The sequence below is a fragment of the Carassius auratus genome, chromosome 29, assembly GCF_003368295.1.
Source record: "Carassius auratus strain Wakin chromosome 29, ASM336829v1, whole genome shotgun sequence".
Lineage (NCBI taxonomy): Eukaryota > Metazoa > Chordata > Actinopteri > Cypriniformes > Cyprinidae > Carassius > Carassius auratus.
In genome coordinates, this window is record NC_039271.1 from 21265682 (window position 1) to 21291540 (window position 25859).

Genomic DNA, 25859 nt, shown 5'->3' on the forward strand with positions numbered 1-25859 from the left:
CGTATTCTTAAAATACACATTTCTGTTTTAATAAATGCTCATATTAAATCATAGCATAACACATAAGTAGGTACAAAAATAATCAGTGATCATTGATCAGTGAAAGACCATTTTGGTCGCAGTTTTCCCTGCTTTACCATGTTATGCAGCCCCGAGCAATCGCTGCGACGTTCAGCCTGACAGAGAAATCTCACAAGCACATATAAACACTCATTTTCATGTGTATAATATATTCTTCTAATTGTTTTGTGCCGTTTCGCTGCAGTGTTTTAATGTGACAGGCTGTAAATTCTCTTCAAGTGTTCAGAGAAATACATCGCGAGCTCGCGAACAGTTGGCTGTCGCGAATATATCATGTTATTACTTTAAACAGTTCAGAAACATCTGAATTTAAATTGAAATTTTTAAGGGGGCGTAAAGAAGAATAAATTCGCTCGTTGTGAGCTCCGTGGAGACAGCTAACCAGCAATGAATCTTGTCTCGTCTTTCTGACTGCTCTCTGCCCAGAAATAAATTATTAATGAGCCCTAACCCCTGTAATAATCAGATATGTTGGTTTAGCTTGTCAGTTTAAAGGAAATTGTATTATTTACTTTATTTTTAACCGATTTTAAAGTGAAACCAAGCCAGACTCCTCCTCCTGTCACGGGTATTGAAACAGTAGGGGCGCGATTTTTCTCAGACAATGGAAGTCTATGGGAGATTGATGTTTAAAAATTAATAAAACAAAAACCAAGCCAACATAATTATGTCTCTGGCCAAAGAACAGAGAGAAAGACGAGAGAGAAATGAGCGCTTCATCAGCATTTTTTAAGAGCTTCCAAAAATAATTTCACAGCGAATGCACTAATCCACCCATTAGAACACAACAAGAGCAGAATTCAGGTGTTTTTGAGCTGTTTGTGTGTGCAAAATGAAAAATAATTTGACAGCGTGATACAGCTTATGAATACTGGAAGGAAAAAAAGTCACGACAGCCTTTTAACTCTGGAGTCTGGAGTCTGGAGTCGAGTTATTTTCTCCTGATAACCCCGAAAATTACTTAAATTACACTTTCAGTTTTAATCGTACAGATAAGAGCAATACATCAATCGAATCTGTAAAGGGTCTACTTTTTTTTTGGATACAAACATAATAACAACAAAACTTTGTGCATTTATAAAATAAAGATGACAAACAATGTGTGCTGTCTGCAGCCTTGGTCTGCGCCGATCTTCATTTACAAACACGTCATTAAAATGAACTGTAACTCCGTGAATACTCAACGAAGAGACATGAGAGATATATCTATAGAAAGCTTGACATGTCTACTTTTAAACCAAACAAGTGCTGCCGAACAAATATTCTGTGATAAAGTAATCCATATCAAAACAACGCGATTTCCTTTTTTCACATCTAATGTCCATGGAAGGCCAAGAGGGTCAAATACACGTGAATTTTAAAGTGTCTCTGTAAAGGGTCTACTTTTTTTGGATACAAACATAACAACAACAAAACTTTGGGCACTTATAAAATAAAGATAACAAACAAGGTGTGCTGTCTGCAGCCTTGGTCTGCGCTGATCTTCATTTACAAACACGTCATTAAAATGAACTGTAACTCAGTGAATACTCAACGAAGAGACATGAGAGAGATATCTATAGAAAGCTTGACATGTCTACTTTTAAACTAAACAAGTGCTCCCGAACAAATGTTCTGTGATAAAGTAATTCATATCAAAACAACGCGATGTCCTTTTTTCACGTCTCCCTTCATTGTATCTAATGTGTATGGAAGGCCAAGAGGGTCAAATACACGTGAATTTTAACGCGTCAACAACACGTTAAATACGTGTATTTCATGCGTAGACAACACGTATTTAATATTATTTATTTATCGGCGCTGCACAACATGGTAAAGTCATTTATATATTTTTTTAAGAGCTTCTTAAAATACTATATTACTCCGATATTATATCCAATATTATTTAATGCGTTAAATACGTGTTGTTTACACGTGAAAAATCAGCGGGTATTTAACATGTATTTCACGTGTTAAATACACGTGTAGTACACATTAAAAATCAGTTTGAAGAGGTCAATGTCATTGGCTGCTGAGGACTTGGGTCAAACCACTTCTGTGAGCTTAGAGGGGTGTACCATTCATAGACAGGCAACCACCATTTAACATGCTATAGATCAGCTTATTCAGCCTTATTATTTAGTCTTTTTTCTTTTCTGTTTTGTATAGCCTATAGAAATAATATATTTAAGTTTCAGTTTTATGATATATTTATTTTATAATAAATATTAATTAAAATTTTGTGGTGATAGTATAAAGTTTATAAAAGTTACAGTATTTTGTAATGAAACAGGACTTTTTGTTTAGCTCTTGACTCGCCGAAGTATACTATATATAGTGTCCCTTCTTTAATTTTTCAGTAATGTGTGATAACTTAAAATATGTTGTCAGTACTATTAAAATAAGATTAAATTGAATGGTATTTAGGAGATTATGGTTTTTGCATGACTTATTTCGCATTCAGCTAGACAACCCTGTCGTAGCTGCTATCATAGCCTAGGCTTTTTATTAAAAAAGAAAACAGCAAGGGACCATGGAAAAAGACTGTTGTAGGTGTATTTTTTTATGGTATTATTATTATTTATTTATTTTTGCAGAGGGGCAACTGAAGAATGTTGGGCACACAAGTACTGTGGCTCTTTTGCCCCATGGCCAAGATGGCCAAGCCAACATCAAAGTTAGTTCACTAACTTTTAATTCTAGTTCTGTTTTTAATGTCCATCAGGCCTTGTCCTTCCTCTTGAGTAGGTAGAAAAAGTACAGCAGATTTTTGCCAATGCTGCCCATCCCAGAAAAAGTCAACTAGTTTTCTTTGCAGCTCTTCAACCACACATTCTGGGGAATCCAGAACATTCATTTTATGCCACAATGCAGATGCAGCCAGATTGTTTGTGACCAATACCCTGCCCCTATATGATAGCTGGGGCAGCACCCACGACCATCGAGACAACCGGTCACACATTTTCTCCACCATACCCTCCCAGTTCTTCTGCCTGTATTCATCTGTTCCTAAGAAAACTCCCAACAACTTCAAACCCTCTCTTCCCCATTTAACTCCCCCTGGAAGCACAGGAGGGGTCCTTCCCTGCCAATCTCCTAATAAATATCCTTCACTCTTCTGCCAATTGACTTTAGCTGATGAGGCCTTTTCGTAGATACTTAAAGCGTTTGTTAGATTCATTACATCTGTTTCACTTCTTATAAAAACAGTGATGTAATCGGCATAGGCTGAAAGAGTGATTGGCCTGTTTTCACAACTTTTCACTAAAAAATCTTGCAATTTCTCCCTAAGTTTACATAGTAAAGGTTCAATTGCTAGAGAGTACAGCTGTCCTGACAAAGGACAGCCTTGTCTTATACCTCTATGAATTAAAACTGGACAGCTTAACCCACCTCCAACCTTTAACATTGCGGACGCTCCAGTATATAAAAGTTTGATCCAAGAGATAAAATTCTGACCAAAACCAAAAGATTTAAGCGTTTTAAATAAATACAGATGATCAGCTTTATCAAAAGCTTTCTCCTGATCGATTGAAAGAAAACCCACATCCTCATTACCAGCATTTGCTAAATTCATTACATCATGAACAAGAAAAAGATTGTCCATTATTGTTCTCTTTGGCACACAATATGTTTGAAAGTCATTAATAACATATTCTAAAAAATGTTTTAATCTATTTGCAAGACATTTTGCTAAAATTTTGTAATCTGTGCACAGTAAAGCCACTGGTCTCCAGTTCTTTAACAGTCCAAGGTCACCTTTTTTTGGCAATAAAGATAGAACCGCTCTTCTACAACTAGTCGGAAGTTCATTTTTCCTATAAGAAACTCTAAAAACATCAAGTATATCATCTTTTTCCAGAATTGCTTATAAAATTCAGAAGGAAGTCCATCAATACCAGGGGACCGGCCATTAGAAAGTTTCGTTACCGCCTCTGATATTTCGTCCAATTGAATATCGGCATCAAGCCATTGTCTCTGATCATTGGTGAGCTTTGGAAGATCTCTTAGTATGTCGTCTATGCAGTGAATGTCACAGTCTCTTGCTTCGAATAAATCAGTGTAAAAGTTCTTTGCATGGTTTCTCATTTCTTTTGGATTAGTTGTTAAAGTCCCATTTGGAAGTTTCAAATGCAACATGAGTTTTCTTTCTCCTTCTTTTCGCTCCAAGTTGAAGAAGTATGAGCTCGGAGCATCTATTTCGCTTATTGAGGAAAAGCGGGCTCTTATCAAAGCACCTTTTGCTCTTTCATTAAACAAGGATGCCAAAACAGTCTTTTTTTCTCTCAGTTGATCCCCTTTTTCTGAGTTTCCTTCAATAATTCCTTCTTCGATTTCAGTTATTTCTCTCTCAAGTATTTTAATAGTGTTCTTTACAAGTCTATTTGAGTGAGCGGTGTAGTTCTGGCAAAAAATTCTGATTTGTGCTTTTCCAACTTCCCACCATTGGACTAAATCTCCATAGTCACTTTTTTGCTCTTGCCACTTAGACCAAAATAACCCAAACTTATCACAAAAATTAGAATCATGTAGTAATTTCAAATTAAAATGCCAATAGTAACTAGAAGGCTGTGACTTTTTTAAACTCATTTCAATCATGGACAAATGATGATCAGTAAAACCATTTGGAAAAATATTGGCTTTTAAAACTCTATTAGAATTATTTTTACTTACATAAAATCTATCCAACCTCGCAGCACTAATATGATCATGAGATGCTTTAACCTGTTGGGTTAAGATGTTTTACTGTTGGGTGTTTTTCCCTCCAAACATCAGATAAGTCATATTTCTTTATTATACTGCTTAATGAATTAGCAGACTGGGGATACGGTTCTTCACCATTTCGGTCTAGTGTAAAATCTAAGGTGCAATTCCAGTCACCCCCAAGAACCATACATGCATTATCAAAATTTTTTAATTCACTAGATAATTTTCTAAAAAATTCTACCCTTTCTGCTCCATTATTAGGCGAGTAAACATTTATAAAGAGAAACGGAAATCCCATTAACTCCACCTGTACAATCAATATTCTGCCCTTATCTATCTCATAGGAAGATATATTAGTCATATTTATCTTCTTTTTTAAAAATAGAATCGCAACACCTCCACTTAGATTTGAGCCATGACTTAGAAAAATCTTGCCCTCCCACCACATCTTCCATTCTACTTCATTACCCAGATCGCTATGGGTTTCTTGCAAAAAAATTATATCTATATTTTTATTTAGAATAAATTATTACAAAGCAGCTCTTTTACTATAATTCCTTCCTCCATTAATATTTATTGTCCCTATTTTTATGCTCTCCATGAAAAGAGAAAAGAAAGAAAGACAAACAATCAGAAGAGAAAAGACAGAAAAGGAAAAAAGTGCCCTTTGTGACTCAACCATCATGTATATTGCTTTTTAATACATTCTTTCCCTTTCCGTAATTTTGTCACAATTTTTTTCAGTCTAAATCTTTTCCTACGACTCAGTTCTTCGAATCCTACAGTCTTCTGTATTTTAATGACTGACCTCACAAATCTTTCAGCATCAGGAAAAAAAGTCTTGACATCAAAAGTCTTTGCAAACGTTTCATCCAAGAAATCATTAATTTATTTTACTGTGTATAACTGATCATCACCACTCTGAGAAATGATGTCAGACATTTCTGAAAGACTGTCATCATCAGCCATCTCCTCCATTTCATCATCCCTAACATCAACCTCACATGCACCTGTATGATCGTTCCTGTGTCCAGTTTCATCTTCACATTGAGAAACATTCACCTTACTTTCCTCAGCTCTCTCAACACAATTTTTTACAATTGTTTCCTCACAGCTTACATCCTGATTATTCTGTTTCTCGTTCATTTCTAATTCATCTCCCTTCTTTTCGGTTTCATCTAAGCTCCTTGCTACACTATCCTTCTCACCTTCATCCTCTTTTGACCCACTCGGTCCTGCTTTTTCATTTGACCCACTTGGTCCTGCTTTTTCATTATCCGTCTCGTTATTTTCAGTGTTCGTTTTATGAGGGCACGCATTTTTTTATGCCCTGTTTCATGGCATTCGTAACATTTTAAACTCCCCGTGCTTGCATAAAGCATGAAAGACTTGCCTTCAAACAAAACTCGAAAAGAGATTTCAAGAACCATTGAGTCTAAAAACATAAACACTTGCCGTCTAAAAGACGTGACATGTTTCAGTGACTCATTTTTACATCCTAGTGGAACCATTTTAATTCCACTAGCGATTTTCCCATATCTTAGCAATTCCTTTTCTATGTCGTGATTTGGTATGAAAGGGGGACAGTTTGAGATTGTTATACGGGTCGATTGAGACACCAGCGGAGAAATGACAGTATAAACGCCACTCACCCAAATGCCACTCTCAACCAACCGACTTGTTAAGTTCCGTTCCTTCAGAAAGACCGCAACGGCCTTATTCATCCGCGAGGCTGAAACAACGTTATCAAACCCCACCTGTTCGCCTATCGCCACGAGCACTTCTTCCACTGAGACACCGGCCTCAGGTATACATCTAACTCCATGGCGGAGTGAGAGAGAGGAGTCACACCCTGTCGAGTGAGTCTCCATCTCAAACACCCGCCGGGAACAATAAACAACAAAAACTCACCTAATACTAACTTTGGAAAAAGAAGAAAGGATCGTAAGAAACTCAAACACCACAAACTTCGCAGTCGCTCTCACAGCCACGCTCCGCTCGCTCCACAAACGCCCACGCATGCGCACGAGAGAGAGAGAGAGCGAGAGAGTGTGTGTGTGTGTGTGAGAGAGAGAAAGAGAAAGAGAGAGAGAGAGAGAGAGAGAGAGAGAGTATGTGTATGTGTGTGTGTGTGAGAGAGAGAGAGAGAGAGAGAGAGAGAGAGAGAGAGAGTGGCGCGGAAAACGCGGGCTGCCTTCTGATTGGTTAATCATGCTCGCGCGCACTACAGATGGACGAGTGATGCAGCAGCTGTCAGTGAGGTGAGTAAATCAAGTATTAAGATTAATATATCGATCCATAAAACATCGTTCATGTTCAAGCAGTCATAATCCGTGTACGATATAAAAGCACGAAGATAGGCCGCGATTTAACGTGTGTATGAAAGATTAGCAATATCAAAAGTGTGTCGGAAGTTTTGGAAGAACTGCGACATTAATGAGGAAATAGACTTTTATAAAGCCTCATATGCCTTGACTTCGCGTGTGATAGAGAGGATTAATCATGTTCACAGAAATGAACACGACGACAGTGAAGAGAATGAGGCAGAACTAGTTAAATGTAGATAATTAATGTGTTTGAACAGATAATATATGATAACAGACATAACACGGGTCATGTGCGCGATTCATATGCGTTCAGAAGCGCAAAGTGAACATGTAACTTAAATGACAGAAATTAATGTCATCTTCAGATTAAATGGCCACAGAGTTTATTATGATAATATAAATGTTCAGTGAGAGAAGCTTTGGAGAATATATGAGTTGTGTTAGCTGTACGTTAACATGGTTATATGGAATACTGTAAACCTTTATATTAATGTTTTACTTTATTTTATTGATGTCAGTTAACTGTAACAGAGTCAGCTCAGTCAGCTTTAAGAGTAATTTAGAATTAATAATAAATTATTAATATTATTTTAACTGTTATAATGCAGATGGAACTGTCCAATTAAACATATCAAGATGATTAAATGTTTGAGGTCATAATAGCAGAATAAAACAAAAGAACTAAAAGCATCTCTTCTTGATCTTCAGCATAATTTACACACCTTTATACCTTTAAAAAATAAATGAAATGTACAGTTAGAGGTGCAGAGAGGTAATGCAAAATTGATGTAAACCATCATAAAAATGAATTGTGCTGACTTTTTATCTGATGTCAATAATTAGGTAATGTTTAATCAGTACATTAGTGAACATTAACAAACACATTGTCTCTTATTTCCAGCTCTTTTTTTTATATATTTTAATTAATAATCTGCTAAGCATTATAGAATGTTAATGATTTATTACTTAAAGTTATTATAAAGTGTTTTCTGACATTTTGATTGGACAACATGGCTAAATACTGATAAAGTAGTTTTTTACAGTATGATTGAAAGGTACAGTAAAAGTTATTTTCTGGGAGTGGAGTTATTCAACCCTTAAGCTATTTTAGTTTATTAACATTTTCTCTATTCTTAAATTTCCCTTCAATAGCTAGAGAAGCTGTTGAACTGATCTGGGGAAGGGGTCGTGATTAGAGTAATCAGATGTTACACAGTATTAGTGAAGGACGCTGGACAGAGCATTATAATCCTCAGAAGTGAAGAACTGAAGGCTAACAGACCAAATCTGACCCCACTATCTCACCTCAAAGACATCAGATGTAGACTTTGTTACATTCTGTTACACCTTTTCTCTATAATTTTTTTTTATAAATGACTCATATTAAAATATAATAATTAACATAAGTATCTGCAAGAAGTGGCTACTTTGAGCTGAGTAATTTTAAAGCTGTGGTATGCAGGGTTTTTCCTGGGTCAGAATTGGTCTTCGGTGGTGGCTGACCGACATGGTCATCCACACACAGCAAAGAGTACCTAGTACCCACATGATCCGCAAGCCCAATATTGACAATAAATGTTAAATTTAAAATAAATACAAGGAAAATAGGGGTGGCAAGGTTCGGTTTGTTTCACGGTTTTAGAGTCACGTTTTCGATACAGTTCGGTATGTGCTATGTTTATGGGAAAACTATACTTTCTAATAAAAAAAAAATAATAATTATACTACAAGCAACAGCACAAATAAATACAATAGAGTAAAGATACAAACAGTGATTTTTTTTTTTGGGGGGGGGGGGGGGGGGCAGGTCTAGCATAAGTTTTTAGGTACAGAAATTGAATAAAGTAATCAAATGTAAAACAGCATTGCATACAGGACTGTATAAATTAAAGATTGCTCTTTATTAAAGTTATAAAAGCTTTTTAATCAAGAACAGTGAGTGATTTATTTGTTGTTGCTGTTCGATTTATATAAAGACTGTCACTTTAAGAGAATGCACTGATAAAACAGGCATACGTTCAGTAGGCTATGTCTGCTGTAGGATACTTACCAAGACGGGCATTTTGACATATTTTTATTGTGTGTATTTGTCCATTTAAACGCAATAGCTACTTCAGAGAGATCTTAATATTTGCGCGCGTTCTGAGGCGCGGTTTGCGCAGAGCACGTGCACAATTCTTCTCACTGCGCACGAGCTCGCGTCCTTTGGCTCTTAAATGTTTAAACTGACAAAGCTTAAATGAGTTTAGTTTAAACACATATCAACGTGTGCTGTTCAGATCTCATCTGTGCTCGCGCGCTGTCAGCACCCGGGTGATTATGGAATAAATATGTCTGCTCATATTCCAGCAGTAATTCACATTGATCAAGAGTGAATCCTGGGTTTTTTTGTTTCTAGTTTTTTTTTTCTTCTTATCACTATTGTTGTAATTTCTGGGAATCCAGAATGCACATCCATCAACAGAAACATATATTAGTTGAACCCAGTTTGTTTTACGTGCTATTTATAGCAAACCATATTACAGATGCTTTGTCAAATTTAAATTGAACCGCGGTCCCAACACGAGCCTTGTGTGGTGAACCGAATGGTTCGGTTAAAAAAAAAAAAAATCCTAAAAGAAACCATTTTTTTTATCCTATATTCATGAAAAAATGATCATTGTCATCCTTTCTTGCCCTCTTTGCAAAAAAAGCTGTGATTTTTTTCCATGACTGGCTTTCATAGTTTAGAAAGATAAAATCATTTTTTGATAGACCTGATCATTATTTTAGTATAATCATATCAATTGAAAACATAGCGTTAAAAGGTGTAATAGTGTTATTTTTTACCATATAAAATGTAATAAAATTAGCAGCTAGCTAGCAACAGCTTGCTTTGTGCTTTGATCTAGTTTCATCTCACTCCAGTCTAACTTTAAACTAAAATGTTTTATAGGTAATTAACTGCACGTTGTCTTAGGCCTATACATACTGTGGATTAATACGTGAAACATGGATTCGGTCTTCCGACCTTAGGATGAGTAGATTTTGATGCGAGGGAGAAAGCAAAGACAGAACTGAAGACAGAGAGTGCGCGCGCGGGGTTGGGGCGCTGAGCTCGTTCTCTCCGTCAGTAGCCTGCTTCACTCACAAAACCCAATTACAGATCAAATAAGGCTTTGGCGGGACAAAAAATTGTTTTGGCGGCCGCCAAAAAATGTTCAATGTTGGAAAAACCCTGGTATGTAAGGTTTGTTGCTTTAGCAGTTAATAAATAAAACCACATGCTTCTTGCAGACAAACATTGTGGCCATATCTACTTCTCTCTGTTTATGGATATGAAGAATCACACAGGTACCAACATTGAAATAGTCACACTCACCGTTCTGATTCAGGTTAAGACAGAAAAAGTTTAGTTACACCATGTGAACCAGAAAACACACTGCATTGAAAGGACAGAAAGGTTTGTCAGGACGTTGTATTATAATCATAGGCTACACTAGGACTGGGCGGTATAATGATGTATATTATTACTCTGGTATGACAGGTCCACTGTAAAACAGATATATTTATTATGTGTATACAGCAACATGTAAATAAGTGCGCATGACTAACTCACATTAAGCTAGTTTATTAGAGAAACATGGAGAAAGGTGAATGAGCAGATTAAGAGGACCTACAAAGTAATCCATAGCAAGATAAATAGATTATATTTTCTTTGTGTTTACATATTTACTGTAAATGCCCAATATAGGTTTTAGTCTCGTGTTTCATATAACCAATAACCTACGAGTAATGAGTGCAGTATCACACAAGTGCTGTTTGTCCCAATTAACATGAGTGCAACCTTCACTGATTTTATACAGCAGTTCAATAAATAAAAAGGTAATATTGTGATATATTTTAGACACAATCTTGTCTGTTTTTGACAATTTTGCCATTGAAAATATTACCCATAAAGCCACAGCAGAACTACTGTGCATGTCTGATCAACACAGTGCTGTTTTGTGTCTGAATAAATTGAGGGAATGAATGTCCCATCAAACCACTTTCAGTGCAGTGTGTTGCATTGTTTCACAGCATATCACAGTATTTGTTTCCTTCTTTAGCTTGAGCAAATATTTGACATCAGTATTTATGTGCATTCACTCCCTGCTAACACACGACGTAACAGTTACGTAACGTACTGGTAATTTTTGGTAATTCCATGACTTACCAATTGACAACGTAACTACGACGTCGCATGCCCGTAATTTTATTACCATCACATTACCAACTCACAACGTGGTCAGTACGTCCTTCCAACGTGACCAGATAACCAAGAACGTCCCAGATAGGTCCTCTATTGGTTATATATTTTTAACTTCATGACTTACTGGCAACGTAACTACAACGTCGTATGCACGTAATTTTATTACCATATTTTTTGTACGTTCTTTATATGCTCTCTGATTATAGAGCTATTTAAAAAGTTTAATTAAACTTCAGACACAAGATTAAACGTTCCTTAAAGATAAAATATGTTTCTTTTCACCAAGTCAGGATATGGACACGCTTTTAATATATAGTGACTCGTAAGGAGTTGTGAACGTGTAATAATGACAGACTGGCTACACCATCTCATCTGCCGCAGATACAGTATCAGGAGGACAGCGCGTTTGTTTGAGGCACTTTTCACTTCAACTGTGTCTGACAGGAGAATTAGCCTTCTGATGGGAGTCTTACAATTTATAATAAATAAGTTGGTTGATAAAATGTATAAAGCAAAGTAAAAACAAAAGTCTAACGTCTAAACGTTTATTGTTTTTATTAGCCTACTAGCCGTTGAGAGTTACCATGGCAACCGCGTACACATCAGCTGCTGGAGAGGAGAGGACTTGTCTGACATTTTCTCTGTTTGTCGTCAGTTATACCAAAGAAAAGGCCAACAACTACAACAGAATGGTTAAGTAACATATGTTAATATAATCCACAGTCTACTTTAAGTACTTTTTGTTAATATTTATACCTTTGTGATTATGGTATTTTTCCTGAAATGTCTGCTAGCAAGTATTACGCTAGCGTAGAAACATAATTAACGTTATAGCATATTAGATTTGAGCTCTTATTAATGAAAGTTTGGGCTTTTAATTACATCTTATGCGTAAAGGATCGGTTTTGATTGCTTTGTAAATGTTTTTGATGGTAATCTGTCAATACATAAATGAAGTAAAGTTAAGCTAATTAATTTAACCTAAAAGTCTGCAGTGTAGAGTCTATCAGTGACGTCACTTGCGGTCTAAAATTGGCTGAAACTATTTCAAACCACTGTTTCAAGCTTGTTCTGATTTATCATTGTAAACAAATATTGATAAAAAAAATTGTACAGTGATTTCAGGAGTGTCTTAAAAACCCTCTAAAACAGAGGGGAAGTTCCAAGAAAATGTCTAAGGGTAGCTGCTGACAGAGATAGAAAACACAGGTGATCCGAGGAAGCTTATTAAATAACTTCATATTCATTTTTTACAATATATCATCATGCATCTGTAAAATCTAAACATGTGGATTCTGGTATCTTAAGATATTTTTGTATGTTTTCCATATTGCTATTTTTCTTTTCTGCATTTCCCCTATTCTCTAGTTTGTTTATTTCTAATAAGGAGCTGGAGGCTGTGGAGAAACAGATCCACGATATCGTGGAGAAGCAGGCTCAGCTGAGTGAGTGGAGAGCTGTGCTGGAAATATTCAGGGGTTGATGCTCATAAGTCCAGGGTAAGCATACAGCTAACCCTCCCACCACCTCTACTCTGTGTGGGTCTCTGCAAAGGCCCGGTGTACCCAGGATGCGATCTTCCCAGATGTCCTTCACCCTATTTCACAGTGTAAGACATGAACCAGGCCCTGGGCGACGACCTCTCTCCATCCGCCGCCTCCGGTCTTTAGGATCTCCGGCAGAAACCGATTCGCTCCACTTCGCGAGACAGAACACGACGCTGTGATCATCGGAGACTCCATCGTCCGGCACGTTCGTGCTATGTTGCTTTTTGTTAATAATTGGAATATTTTCTGGGAGCATCCTAGGCTTTTTAGATCTCCTGTTGGACAAAATCTCCAAGACACTTTGCTCTATATGACTAGTAAGCCAATTCTCAAATAACTGTTATGATGACTTTTATTCTTCCCACTTAAATAGAAGTACTTGTGCTGTCAAATCAATAAAGACTATGTCTGTTCCAGTGTTCATTTTGGCAGGCATTTTTGATTTAGCATTAGTCTTTACCTTGAGATGAAAATGCTTAATAGTCTTAGTCACATTTTAGTCATTTGAGTCTTTCATAGTTTTGGTCTGGTTTTAGTCGATGAAATTTTTTTTTCAACTTTTAGTCATTACGTTTAGTCATTACTTTTAGTCAAACTGCAGTTATTTATTTATTTTGATAGCTATTTTATATGTAATCTTCAAACAAAAAAGTTTAGACCAAATCAATTAAGCTTATGAGAAATTTGAATCTGAATTTGAATTTGGAAAAACTTGAATAAATGACAATTTTAATTTTTGGGTGAACTATCCCTTTAACAGTAGTGAAACAGTAGAGAATTTTTGAAAGAAGCAGAATTAGACAATAAGACAAATACGACAGAGAAACAAATTAAACTAATTTTTCAGATACAGTAAATTCACGTTACATATTTATTTAACATATTTTGTTGGTTAACATTAATAACTCGGATAGATACTTTATTAGGAAAGTGATAAAAAGTGATGTGATAAAAAGTATTTTGACCTATACTCGGAATTCGTGCTCTGCATTTATACCATCCAAAGTGCACGTACACAGCAGTGAACACACACACTGTGTGTGCTGCCATTTTTTGATGTTGGGGCTTCGGTGCCTCAGGGCACCTCAGTTGTGGTATTGAAGGTGGGAGGGAGCGCTGTACATTCACTCCCCCCTCCTAGAATCCCTGCCAGTATGAGACTCGAACCTGTAGCCTTTTTGGGTTACGAGTCCGACTGTATTTTGAATATCCGGTAGATCTGAAATAATATTTTAGTAATCTAGTTTTATTTTGACAAAGACGAAGCACGAAGTCTTTATCATCAGATATTAGTTTTAGCTTATCAATGTCTCATCTTAGTTACAGAAAAATGTTTGTTAACAAATATTTTTGTCATCGTCTTTGTTGAAAAAATTCACACTGGTTTATTCTCCAAATAGTGAGGTCAAAATATAAATTTAATGCTCTAGAATTTTTTTTTACTTTTATAAGCATGAGCTGGTCGTGGCGGAGGTGTTGCAACAATATAGTGATATTCTCCCAGAAATGTTACCCAGAAAACAGGATATAGGATTAAATCATTAGAAATACTTCTGCTTAATGTTACACTGTCAGACATGCAAAATAAATCTAATGTATCTCTTGGTGAAGAGAACTTTATGAAATGAAACATCCATTTTAATACATTTAATGTAGGCATAAACAACATGTTGATACTGCAAAAGGTTTTCCCACAAACTCAACTGACAGGGAAGTAAAAAATTATATAGTATACATGAAAATAAATAAAAAAACAACACAAATAATATCCTTTTAAAGTAGCAGTCAGTCAAGTTTTTTTTTTAGTAAACTGATTTCCACTTTAATTAAAATAAATGTTTTTTTCCCATTAAATTTTTCTCAACTCCTTTTTAATAGTATATACATTTTTATCAAACGTCTTTTTATTAAAGCAGGTAATTTGACATACAATTCACTTGTACATTCTGAGAGCTCTTTTTTTATAACCAATTCAAAAAAAATAGATAAAATAAAATACAAAAGGTAATTTAAAACTTAAAATGGTACAACATTAAAAAGGCAAAAACAAAACAAGAACACACACATATAAAGACAAAAAAAAAAAAAAAAAAAAAAAAAAACCCACCAGACTGACCACAATCCCCCACAATATCCCAACCCCCTATTCAACCATCTAACCCCTTCCCATTTATCTTCACCCTTCCTCGTAGAGACCTTCACTCTAAAACTATTAACATTGTCACATATCGTGTGCTAGGATGCGGACTGTTGCACCGAATTTGTAGTTTTTAGGTATGATATGAGGGGTTTCCATGTTTTATTGAATAAGTTGAGCCTGTCTCTCATTGTATATCTTATCCTTTCTAAATGAAGTGTGTTAGTTAAATCCTCTAACCACATCTTAGAGGTAGGTACAGTTGCGCTCTTCCATAAGATGAGGATTAATCTCTTTGCTATTATTAAGCAATAAGAGAGAAAACGCTGTTGTGCCACGCTCAGTTCTCTGAAGGTCTCCGATATTCCAAGAATGATAAACATGGGCTCAGGTTCGATTGAAGTATTTATGACCTCAGACATAATGTTGAATATATCAACCCAGAACAATTGAACCCTTGGGCATAGAGCAAAACTATGGAGAAGTGTTGCTACGGAAGAGTGGCACTTATCACACATGGGTGACACTTCTGGGTATATGTGATGTAGTTTCTCTTTTGAATAATGAAGCCTATGCATAATTTTAAATTGGACAAGACAATGTCTTGCATTGTCTGAACAATTATGTATGTTTTCAAGACTATCTTTCCATAAATCATCTGAAATAGATTCACCAAGTTCCTCTTCCCACTTTCTTTTATAGGTTTCAGTCAATGGGGAGCTTATTAGTAAAAGACTGTTATAGACACGTGATATCAGTTTACTTTCGTTAGGAGACAATTTCAGACAGTCGTCTATTTTAGATTGTGGTTCAGTCTCAAATTCTCTTAAGTATTTCCGAACGTAGTCCCTAACTTGCAGGTAACGAAAGAAATTATTTTTCCCCAGTTCATATTTCTTCTGTAATTGCGTGAATGAAGCAAAGATGCCTCCCACGTATAGATCACCAATACATTGGACACCCCTTTCACACCATGTAGAAAAGGCTCCATCCAGACTGAAGGGGGCAAATGTGGGATTTCTAGTGATGGGTAAGAGAAGAGAGATTGGTTTAAGATTAAAGGTGGTCTTGATTTGTTTCCAGGTACAGATCATGCTATGAATGATGGGATTGTTATTATACAGGGACTTATTAACCGCAGCTGGAGCTAGTAGGACTGCGGCCATAGAATACGGGTGACAGTCTTCCCGCTCCAGCATTAGCCAATCAGACATTGGTATTGAAGTGTCCAACCAAAAGGTAAACATCTTAATCGCTGAGGCCCAGTAATATAGCAAAAAATCTGGGAGTGCCAATCCCCCCTCTGGCTTTGGCCTACAGAGATGTTTTTTACCTATTCTGTGAACTTTGTGTCCCCACAGAAAAGGAACTATCAAAGAATCTAAGTTTTTAAAAAAAGATTATTTTAGAAACATTGGGATGTTTTGAAATAGGTATAACAATTGCGGGAGAAAGATCATCTTTATAGCATTAATTCTCCCAATTAAAGAAATTGGGAGCGTGTCCCAAAATGATATTCTAGTCTGTAATCGCTCTATTAGAGGGGGGAAGTTTGCCTGGAATAGAGAGGAGTACTGCTTTGTCACTTCTATCCCCAAATAGGTAAATTTCTCTGGAGAGATTGTAAATGGAAAGTGATCTAGGTGTGTTAAGTCACTCATTTGGACCGGCATTAAAACACTTTTAGACCAATTAATCCGATAACCCAAAAATGTCCCAAACAGGTTGATTTTGTCAAGAAGATTAGGGATGGTAATTTGAGGCCTCGTTATATATAAAAGGATGTCATCTGCGTATAATGATATCTTATTATTTGTGTCTTTGGTGGAGTATCCATGAATCTGGGGTTCCATTCTAATACATTGGGCTAGAGGTTCGATAGCCAACGCAAAAATTAAAGGGGATAGTGGACACCCCTGCCTTGTCCCTCTATGTAAACTAAACGGGGAGGACATTGTCCGGTTTGTTAGGATTTGAGCCGTAGGATTCTTGTAAATGAGTTTGATAAGTGACAGGAACTTACTTCCGAAATTGAACCTGTTAAGAACTTCAAATAAATAACACCACTCGATCTGGTCAAATGCCTTCTCGGCGTCAAGTGCAAGTATGACAAGATCAGAGGGTGGACCTCTCTTTGTGTATATAATATTGAAAAGACGTCTAAGATTAAAAGTAGCACTCCGATTTGGTATGAAACCCGTCTGGTCCGTATGAACTAGCTTTCCCAATAGAGGATTCAGCCTGTTAGCTAATATCTTGGCAAATAATTTCCCATCGACATTAAGGAGGGAGATAGGACGATAAGCGCCTACTTCCTGTGAGTCCTTCCCTTTTTTATGAATTAATGTGATCACAGCCTCAGTTAAGGTGGGAGGTAAATTACCCTGTATCTGAGCATGTTCATATAATTTCAGCAGGTATGGGGATAGATTCTCATTGAATGTTTTGTATATTTCCCCTGGAAGTCCATCAGGACCGGGTGTCTTATTACTTTTTAGGGAGGCAATAGCGCTCCGAACTTCTGCAATTGTGAGGTCGGAGTTCAAGGAAGCACAATCTTCCTCGCTCAATCTGGGAAGTTCACATTTATCTAAAAATGCATTAATAGTTACAGAGTTTGAAGTAGTCTTTGAGGTGTACAAATCAGTATAAAATTCCAGAAACCTGTCATTGATATCTTTAGGCTTAGTAAGTATTGTGTTATTGTGGGCTTTTATCCTGTGTATCGTTCTATCGTTTTCCATTTTTCTAAGTTGTCTAGCTAGTAGTTTGTGTGGTTTGTCACCAAATTCAAAATATTTCTGCCTAGTATAGAGGAATGCTTTACTTAGTTTTGCAGAGATAATTTTGTTATATTCATACTTAAGTGTTGCTATTTTCCTGTGCAATAAAATAGAGGGGGAATGTGCATTTTCTATGTCAAGTAATTTAATTTGATCTTCTAATTCTTTTAATTTAATCTTATTTACTTTTCGCCTAGAAACTTCAAACGAGATGATACAGCCTCTTATATAAGCCTTGAATGCTTCCCAGAGGATGGAGGGAGAGGTATCAGGGTTGTCGTTTATTTCAAAGTATAAAGAAATCTGGTCTTTTAAGTATTCACAAAATTTATTTTCAGTGAGTAGATGTGAATTCAGTTTCCAAGAGGCGTGTGGCTTGTCTACATGATCTAAACACACCGAAAAGGTGAGTGGGCTGTGATCTGAAATCACTATACTGTGATATTTAGCATTTAACGTGTGCGGTACAAGTTTGGCGTCCACCAGGAAGTAGTCTATCCTACTGTAGGAGTTATGTACAGGTGAATAAAATGAGTAGTCCCTGCCTGTAGGGTTCATCGCTCTCCATATATCCAGTATATTTGTGTTATTAATGAACATATTTAAAAATTCACTAGAGGCATTTCTTGGAAGTCTCTTCGTGGAGGACCTATCAAGATATGTGTCGAGGACAGTATTAAAATCACCCCCTATTATCAAGTGTGTTTGTGAGATGTCTGGTATCAGTGAAAAAACCTTCTGAAAGAATATGGGGTTATCTATGTTAGGAGCATATATATTTACTAAAGTAAGGGAAGTGTTATGGATTTCACCAATCACTATTATATAGCGGCCCTCTTTATCAGTGATTGTTTTTTTATGCAAAAAGGGCACACCTTTTCTCAGTAGAATGGCCGCACCTCTTGCTTTGGATAAAAAGTTTGAGTGGTAAACTTCCCCTACCCAATTTGCTTTTAACCTGCCATGCGAGGCATTCTTCAGGTGAGTTTCCTGTAGGAACATAATGTCTGAGGTCAGTGACTTTAGGTGGGTCAGAATTTTACCCCTCTTGACTGGATTATTAACTCCACGTACATTCCAGCTAGAAAATGTGAGACCTTTCAACCCTCTGGTGTGATTATTTAAACTATCCTGAATCTGGAGTATGTGATCAGTACAGTATCTGCAGCAGTACAGTTGTCAATGTGTAGGATTTGAGTGAATGGTCTTCCTATCCCACCCCTCCCTTCTACCCCAGTCCACCCCATAACTGTTATCAAGGTCAGCCCAGTCCCCATATTAACAAATGTAAACAAAACTACTCTAGCCAATTCAAAGTGAACGTGGCACGAGCCTTCTTAAGGAAGTACAAACAAACCAGTAGCTTCCCCACACCTTCTGGTGGCCTGATGCTAACTCCTATCAATGATCACATAGCTTGGTAACTTACACAAAATATTTAGGTAGATTAGTAAAGAGAAGAAAATATAACCAGTTAAAGTGCCATAATAATATTATTATCCATGGGTGCACACACACACACACACATACATATAAACGTATACACAGGTTCACACGACACACCCATACATATACAAATACCCATACACCTATGTCCATAGTTGAGAAGAAGAACGCTTTCCCCAGGGTGGGAATTTGCATCAACTGTATAAATAATAATAATAATACTAATAATGGATTTAAATAGGAGAAGTAGTTTTAAGTATGTATGACCAAAAACTTAACTGAGTTGCAACTCCAACGGAGGCAATGACACTTTGAATACCTTTCAATAACAGTGAGCCCTTTCCACACTTTAAAGAACTAGCTGAACAATTGTCAGGGCTCTAGATAAGATATCAGAAAAATAGAAAGAAGGAATAGAGAAAGAATAAAAATAAAATAACAGTGCAAATCTCGATCTGTATGAGGCGGGACATAACACTTTCCAATTTTTCTTCTTATGAGAATGGCGGTTTTACAGTTTGTACGTGTGTATAACGTTAAGTGTGTAACTCACGTGTATAAGAAACAGATAGTGCTGTGCTAGTAAGCACCAGTACATAACCACCTCTCTGAATATCTTGTTTCTCCGCATCAGCAGTGATTGCATCAGTTTAAGCGTCTTCCTGTCTCACTTCAGTCGAGCCCGGTGTGAAGAGGCGTTCGGCATATTCCTCCGCTTTTTTGGCATCTATGAACGAGATCTGTGTGCCGTTGTGGGTTATCAGGAGTCTAGCAGGGTAGAGGAGGCCATACCTGACCCCGGGTCTGCCCCGTAACAGCTCTCTCGTGCGGTTGAATAGTGCCCTCTTTTTAGCTACGGCAGGCGGGTAGTCCGGAAAAATTTGGATCCTTTTACCACCATGGAAGAGTTGTTTCTCCGCTGCAGCCTTGCGTAGGATGTCCTCAAGCGTGTGAAAGTAGTGTAGCCTCAGTACAAAGGGTCTAGGTGGTTCATGAGGTTCGGGCCGTCTTCGGAGGGTCCGGTGCGCTCTATCAATGAGAGGCTTCTCATCCAGGGATAGCACCTCCTGTAGCAACCCGGCGATAAAGTCTCTCGGCCTGGGTCCCTCGGTCCCCTCAGGGACTCCGATGACCCGGATATTGTGTCTCCTCGAGCGCCCTTCTAGGTCTTCGCATTTCTCAGTTAGTTTTTCTACTTCAGAGCTCAGACGGGTGACTTGACGCTGAAGTGCAGTGACATCGTCCGAGTGGTGTGAGGCGGACTTCTCTATCTCTCCAATAGTGTTAGCATGCGAGGTCGCGGTTTTCTCCAGGGTCGTAATGGAGGTCTGCAGTTCTTCTTTAGTTGTAGCCAATTCGCCTCTCAGCACAGTATACACCGTTTGTATACGGACATCGATGGTGGCGCATATGTCATCTTTAATCTGGGTAATTTCACTTCGCAGCGCAGCAATAGCGGCCAGAACAGCTCGGTTTGGTGGGTCCGCCTCCTCGCTCAGGTGTTCGGGCTCCACCACCTCAGTTGAGTCCGAGGGTTGATCAAGGCCTGATTCTTGTTGGTCGGTCTTTTTGGATTTTCCCTTCTTTGACATTGTTTTCTGCTTTTAGGTTTAGTTTCCCACTTGCTTGTATCTTCTTATGCAGAGATGGGACCAAGTCACACATGTGCAAGTCTCAAGTAAGTCTCAAGTCTTAACCTTCAAGTCTCAAGTAAGTCCCAAGTATTTTTTTCTTGGGCAAGTCAAGTCAAGTCAAGTCACAAGCTATGTCAAGTCAAGTCCAAGTCAAGTCACCTTAATATTGTTATTTTACCTGCAGAATCTGATCTTAATAAAGTTAAAAGACAAGATATAAGTAACTGTCAGTAAATTAAAATAATTTGGATTTGCATTGTAAATACTCATGTTCAGTAAAATACATCATGGAATCAAACAAAATTGTAACTTCCTAAAATTATTTATTTTTCACTTCTGCCAACAGTGTTTGAAATGTTTTACATTTTCAACATTGAGTCCATAAAACAAATAATAGCTAAACATCCAACAGACTCCTCTCTGAACACCTCTCTCTCTCTCTCTCTCTCTCAAACACAGTTTACATACAACATTAAACTATGAATTAACACATGTGGAATTATATATGGAATTATATACATAAAAAAAAGTGTGAAACAACCAAAATATGTCATATTCTAGGTTCTTCAAAGTAGCCACCTTTTGTTTTGATTACTGCTTTGCACACTCTTGGCATTCTCTTGATGAGCTTCAAGAGGTAGTCACCTGAAATGGTCTTCCAACAGTCTTGAAGGAGTTCCCCGAGAGATGCTTAGCACTTGCTGGTCCTTTTGCCTTCTGTCTGCGGTCCAGCTCACCCCTAAACCATCTCGATTGGGTTCAGGTCCGGTGACTGTGGAGGCCAGGTCATCTGGCGCAGCACCCCATCACTCTCCTTCTTGCTCAAATAGACCTTGATGCCTTCGGTGTGACTCTACAATTTTCATAGTCATGAAAATAAAGAAAACTCTTTGAATGAGAAGGTGTGTCCAAACTTTTGGTCTGTACCAAAAGTATGAAGTATGAAAGTATGAAACAACTTAAAATACGTCATATTTATATTCTGTACTGTATATATATATATATATATATATATATATATATATACACACACACACACACACACACATATATATATATATATATATATATATGCACTTCTCATGATTGGGTAATCGCGGCAGCTACATTCGTTTTTCTGATTAATTGTTTTGCTCTATGAGAAAGACAAGGTAACAAAATATTCGGGGCTTATGCCCCCTTAGCCCAGCCCTAGCGCCGCCCCTGGAATGCGTTTTTTTGACGGCCTGCTAGCGGATCATTAGGGGCCGTTCACATCACGTCTTTTGCGCGCGCAAGTACGTTATTTCCAATGTAGGCGCGCGGTATGCGCGCTCATAATGGAAGCAACGCGCGCGCGTCGCACCGCATCGAGTTAAAAACATCTAAACTTTTCAGAATGCCGCAAGCGCACCGCAGGTCATGTGACAATAACTAACCAATCAGCTTCATCCTTTCCCGTATCAACGTTGAGAGCTCAGCTAAGATGAAGGAACAGCTGTTCATAGCTGTATATGGATTGCCATTTTGAAATGAATTTAGTAGCAGAGCTACTGCGAGCGATTTTTAGTGCTGCAAATCCATTTATCCTTTGCTGAAATTTCTACGTCTTCATTGAGAGAGAGAGCGTGTCATGGATGCTTAGCAACGACAGACGCCCCAGGAGCACTTCTGCCCGAGCGCTTTGGAAACAAGGAGAAAGCGGCGCGACTAGCGTTTTCCACGCGTTTTTAGTCGCGAATTATTGAAGACAAAAGCGATGACCCTCGGTACCTTTCAGGCTGACATGTTGATGTGATGTGATATCTGATTTAAGTGGGCGTGGTGTGTGTAAGGTAGAGAGGGCATGACTGATGATAGTGTCCTGATCCAGTCACGACGCTATTCTCAGCCTGCGCTCCAGCTGAGTAATAAACTTTATTTTAAAAAATAATTTATATATTTTATATTCAAACTGAAAACATGATGTGATTAACACTCAAGTCATTCAAGTCATCGTGTCTCAAGTCAAGTCAAGTCCCGAGTCTTTAACTTCCAAGTCCGAGTCAAGTCTCAAGTCCTAAAAATAGCGACTCGAGTCGACTCGAGTCCAAGTCACCAAGTCACAAGTCCCCATGTCTGTTCTTATGTCACTCCAAAGCACTTTTAGGCGGATATACAGGTGTTTAGTGTATTAATAAAAGAAAAGTTACCAGAGCTATGTAAAACACGTCTCACTCCTCCATTGCTCAGCAGCGCCCCCTCAATAGTATATACATTTTCACGTCAATTTATTAAAAGTAAAAAAAAAAAAAAAAAATACATGTTTAGGGCCCTATAAAATGATTTATTGTTACCAAATTCTGTGTTTTAATAATGTCTAAGTATTTGAATCCATAACACAACTTAAATTTATTCATTTTATTTTTTCATAAAGTAGCCTTACTGATATAGATATCATATCTCAAAGTGATGATGTAACTGACCACTTCCTTGTATTGTGCATGCTGCATATTACTGTTATTAACTATATTTCCAAAATGAGCTGTAGAATCCAAAATGAGCATTGTGAATGTAAGAGCCTTACGTTACATTTATAACAATCATTGTTAATGTTTGAATTGTATTTCAGGGCAGTTTTTGAAAACAGACAATCAAGAGAAGTCAGTTCCAGATCCACCTCCACACCAGACCTCTCTCTCACGAGGATTGCTGTCTACTAGCATATTGTGTTCTCTTCAGACTTCAGTGGATCCAGATATTACTCACGGACACGAACACTTGAATATTGCAAGAATAGAGAAAGAAAGAATTACTTAAGATTTAAGAATTTAATGTTAATTGCTTAAACATTTTCTATATATATATTTATTTATTTTTGGTTTCCAAAGCACCTAAAAGCCAATTCACACTGCCATACTCAAACAGGCAAAACACAGTCCAAACAAAACAAGCATGTTTTTTTTAATAGTTTTTGTGGCAGTGTGAACTGGCCGTAATGCTGTATGACAGGTGTGAGATTCATTAAACTTGATTTGCTATAATACATCTGCTCATAAGCTATTGCATATGATATTCAATTAATTATTTGTAGTGGTTTGGTTAAGGGTGTGATTAGCTTATGTATTATTGTGGGAGCATGTGATTAGTTGATGAATTGTGTGCATGGTTAAAGACGGCTTTTTAAATATTTAAATGTGAATTCAATGTGTTGAGTGCTTACTAAGGGGCCGTTCACATATCGCGTCTTTTGCGCGCTTTTGAGCTACTGCAAGCGATTTTTACAGCTGCAAATCCATTTATCCTTTGCTGAAATTTCCGCGTCTTCATGGAGAGAGCAGGTCATTGTGGCTTAGCAAAGGCAGATGCCTCAGGGGCGCAACTGTCCGAGCACTTTGGAAAGGAGGAGAAAGCGGCGCGCCTAGCATTTTCCACGCGTTTTTAGTAAGTAAGTAAGTAAAATTTATTTATATAGCGCTTTTCTTAAAAATCACAAAGTGCTTCACAATAAGGTGTAATACAATAACAATATATATATATAAAAAAAACAGGAAACACAACAAACAACCATAAAAAAACCCTCAACTAACCAAAAGCCTGCTTGAAGAGAAGAGTCTTCAGTTGTTTTTTAAAAGAATCAACAGAGTTTGCACAACGCAAAGAAAGAGGCAAAGCATTCCACAGCCTAGGAGTACTGCCTGGAATGACTGGTCCCCTCTAGTTTTAAAATAAGTACAGGGAACGACAAATAGCCTTTTGTCAAATGACCTGAGACTCCGGGTAGGAGTATGAAGCTGTATCAGGTCAGTGATGTATGTAGGGGCTTGGCCATGCAAGGCTTTAAAAGTAAGGACCAGGATTTTAAAATGAATTCTATACTGGACTGGTAACCAGTGAAGTGCTATTAAAGTCGGCGCGGTGTGTTCTCTTTTCTTAATGTGAGTTAAAAGCCTTGCAGCAGAGTTCTGGACAGCCTGGAGACGATAAAGCTCCTTCTTATTCAAACAGGTAAAAAGGCTGTTACAGTAGTCTAATCGAGAGGAGATGAATGCATAAATGATCATCTCCAACTCACCCTTGGTCACAAATGATCATAATTTGGAAATGTTCCTCAGTTGAAAGAAACAGTTTCTAACTTATTGTTTAGAATGCAGCTCCAAGGTCATAGCTGACTCGAAAACAACACCTAAGCTCCTGAGGCTCGGTTGGACAGACGAGCCCAAATCCCCAATATGTTTTATTATCTTAGGGATTTTACTTTCAGGAGCAATAATTAGTGTTTCTGTTTTGTCAGAATTTAGGAGCAAACAGTTCTCACACAACCACTGTTTGATACTAGTCAGGCAGTTGGTTAAAGAAGACAATTTAAAGAACTCAGTTTACTTAAAGGAACAATACAGTTGAATGTCATCCGCATACAGATGGTAAGATATGTCACTAAACTGGCTAATTATCTGACCAAGAGGAAATATGTACAAAAGAAACAAAATAGGTCCCAAGACAGAACCCTGAGGAACCCCACACGACAACTCAGCAGTTTCAGACATAATCTGATTCACATAAACACTAAAGCTTCTACCAGTCAGGTAGGATGAAAACCATTGTAAAACTGTTCCAGACATACCAATCATATCACGAAGTCTATTGATCATAATACTATGATCAATGGTGTCAAAAGCAGATGAGAGGTCCAATAAAACCAGCACTGTATATTCTTTGGAGTCAGCTGACATCATAATATCACTCGAGACTTTAAGTAATGCCGTTTCTGTGGAATGTTTTTTTCTAAAACCAGACTGGAATTTGTCAAATAACTCATGTTTCTCTAGAAAAAGAGTGAGTTTCTCTGCTACAACCTTTTCTAGAATTTTTGACATGAATGGAAGTTTAGATATTGGCCTATAGCTTATAGGTTGTAGCGGATCCAGATTAGTTTTTACAGGCGTTACAACAGCATGTTTAAAAAAAACTAGGAACAGCACCAGTTAAAAATGAAGAATTAATCATCTCAACAATAGAGGGGCCAATG

The 25859-nt window shown here is 37.4% G+C and overlaps 1 protein-coding gene and 1 long non-coding RNA gene across 4 annotated transcripts in view; one reads left to right on the top strand and one right to left on the bottom strand.

Annotated features, from left to right (window-relative positions):
- Positions 1 to 25859, bottom strand: part of LOC113048374 (NACHT, LRR and PYD domains-containing protein 3-like) — a 165367-nt gene that overhangs the window by 13512 nt on the left and 125996 nt on the right. Inside the window, exon 9 of one of the 3 annotated variants that reach the window (XM_026210160.1) lies at positions 23148 to 23610. The exons of the other annotated variants lie outside the window; for them this stretch is intronic. Coding sequence (XP_026065945.1) covers positions 23576 to 23610 — 35 coding nt within the window. The 3' untranslated portion in view covers positions 23148 to 23575. Of the gene's footprint in view, positions 1 to 23147; positions 23611 to 25859 lie in introns of those variants that run through there. 3 annotated transcript variants of the gene reach the window in all.
- Positions 6927 to 13381, top strand: LOC113048387 (uncharacterized). Its single transcript, XR_003276472.1, has 4 exons — positions 6927 to 7028; positions 11887 to 12017; positions 12713 to 12824; positions 12934 to 13381. It is a non-coding gene; the product is annotated as an uncharacterized LOC113048387 (long non-coding RNA).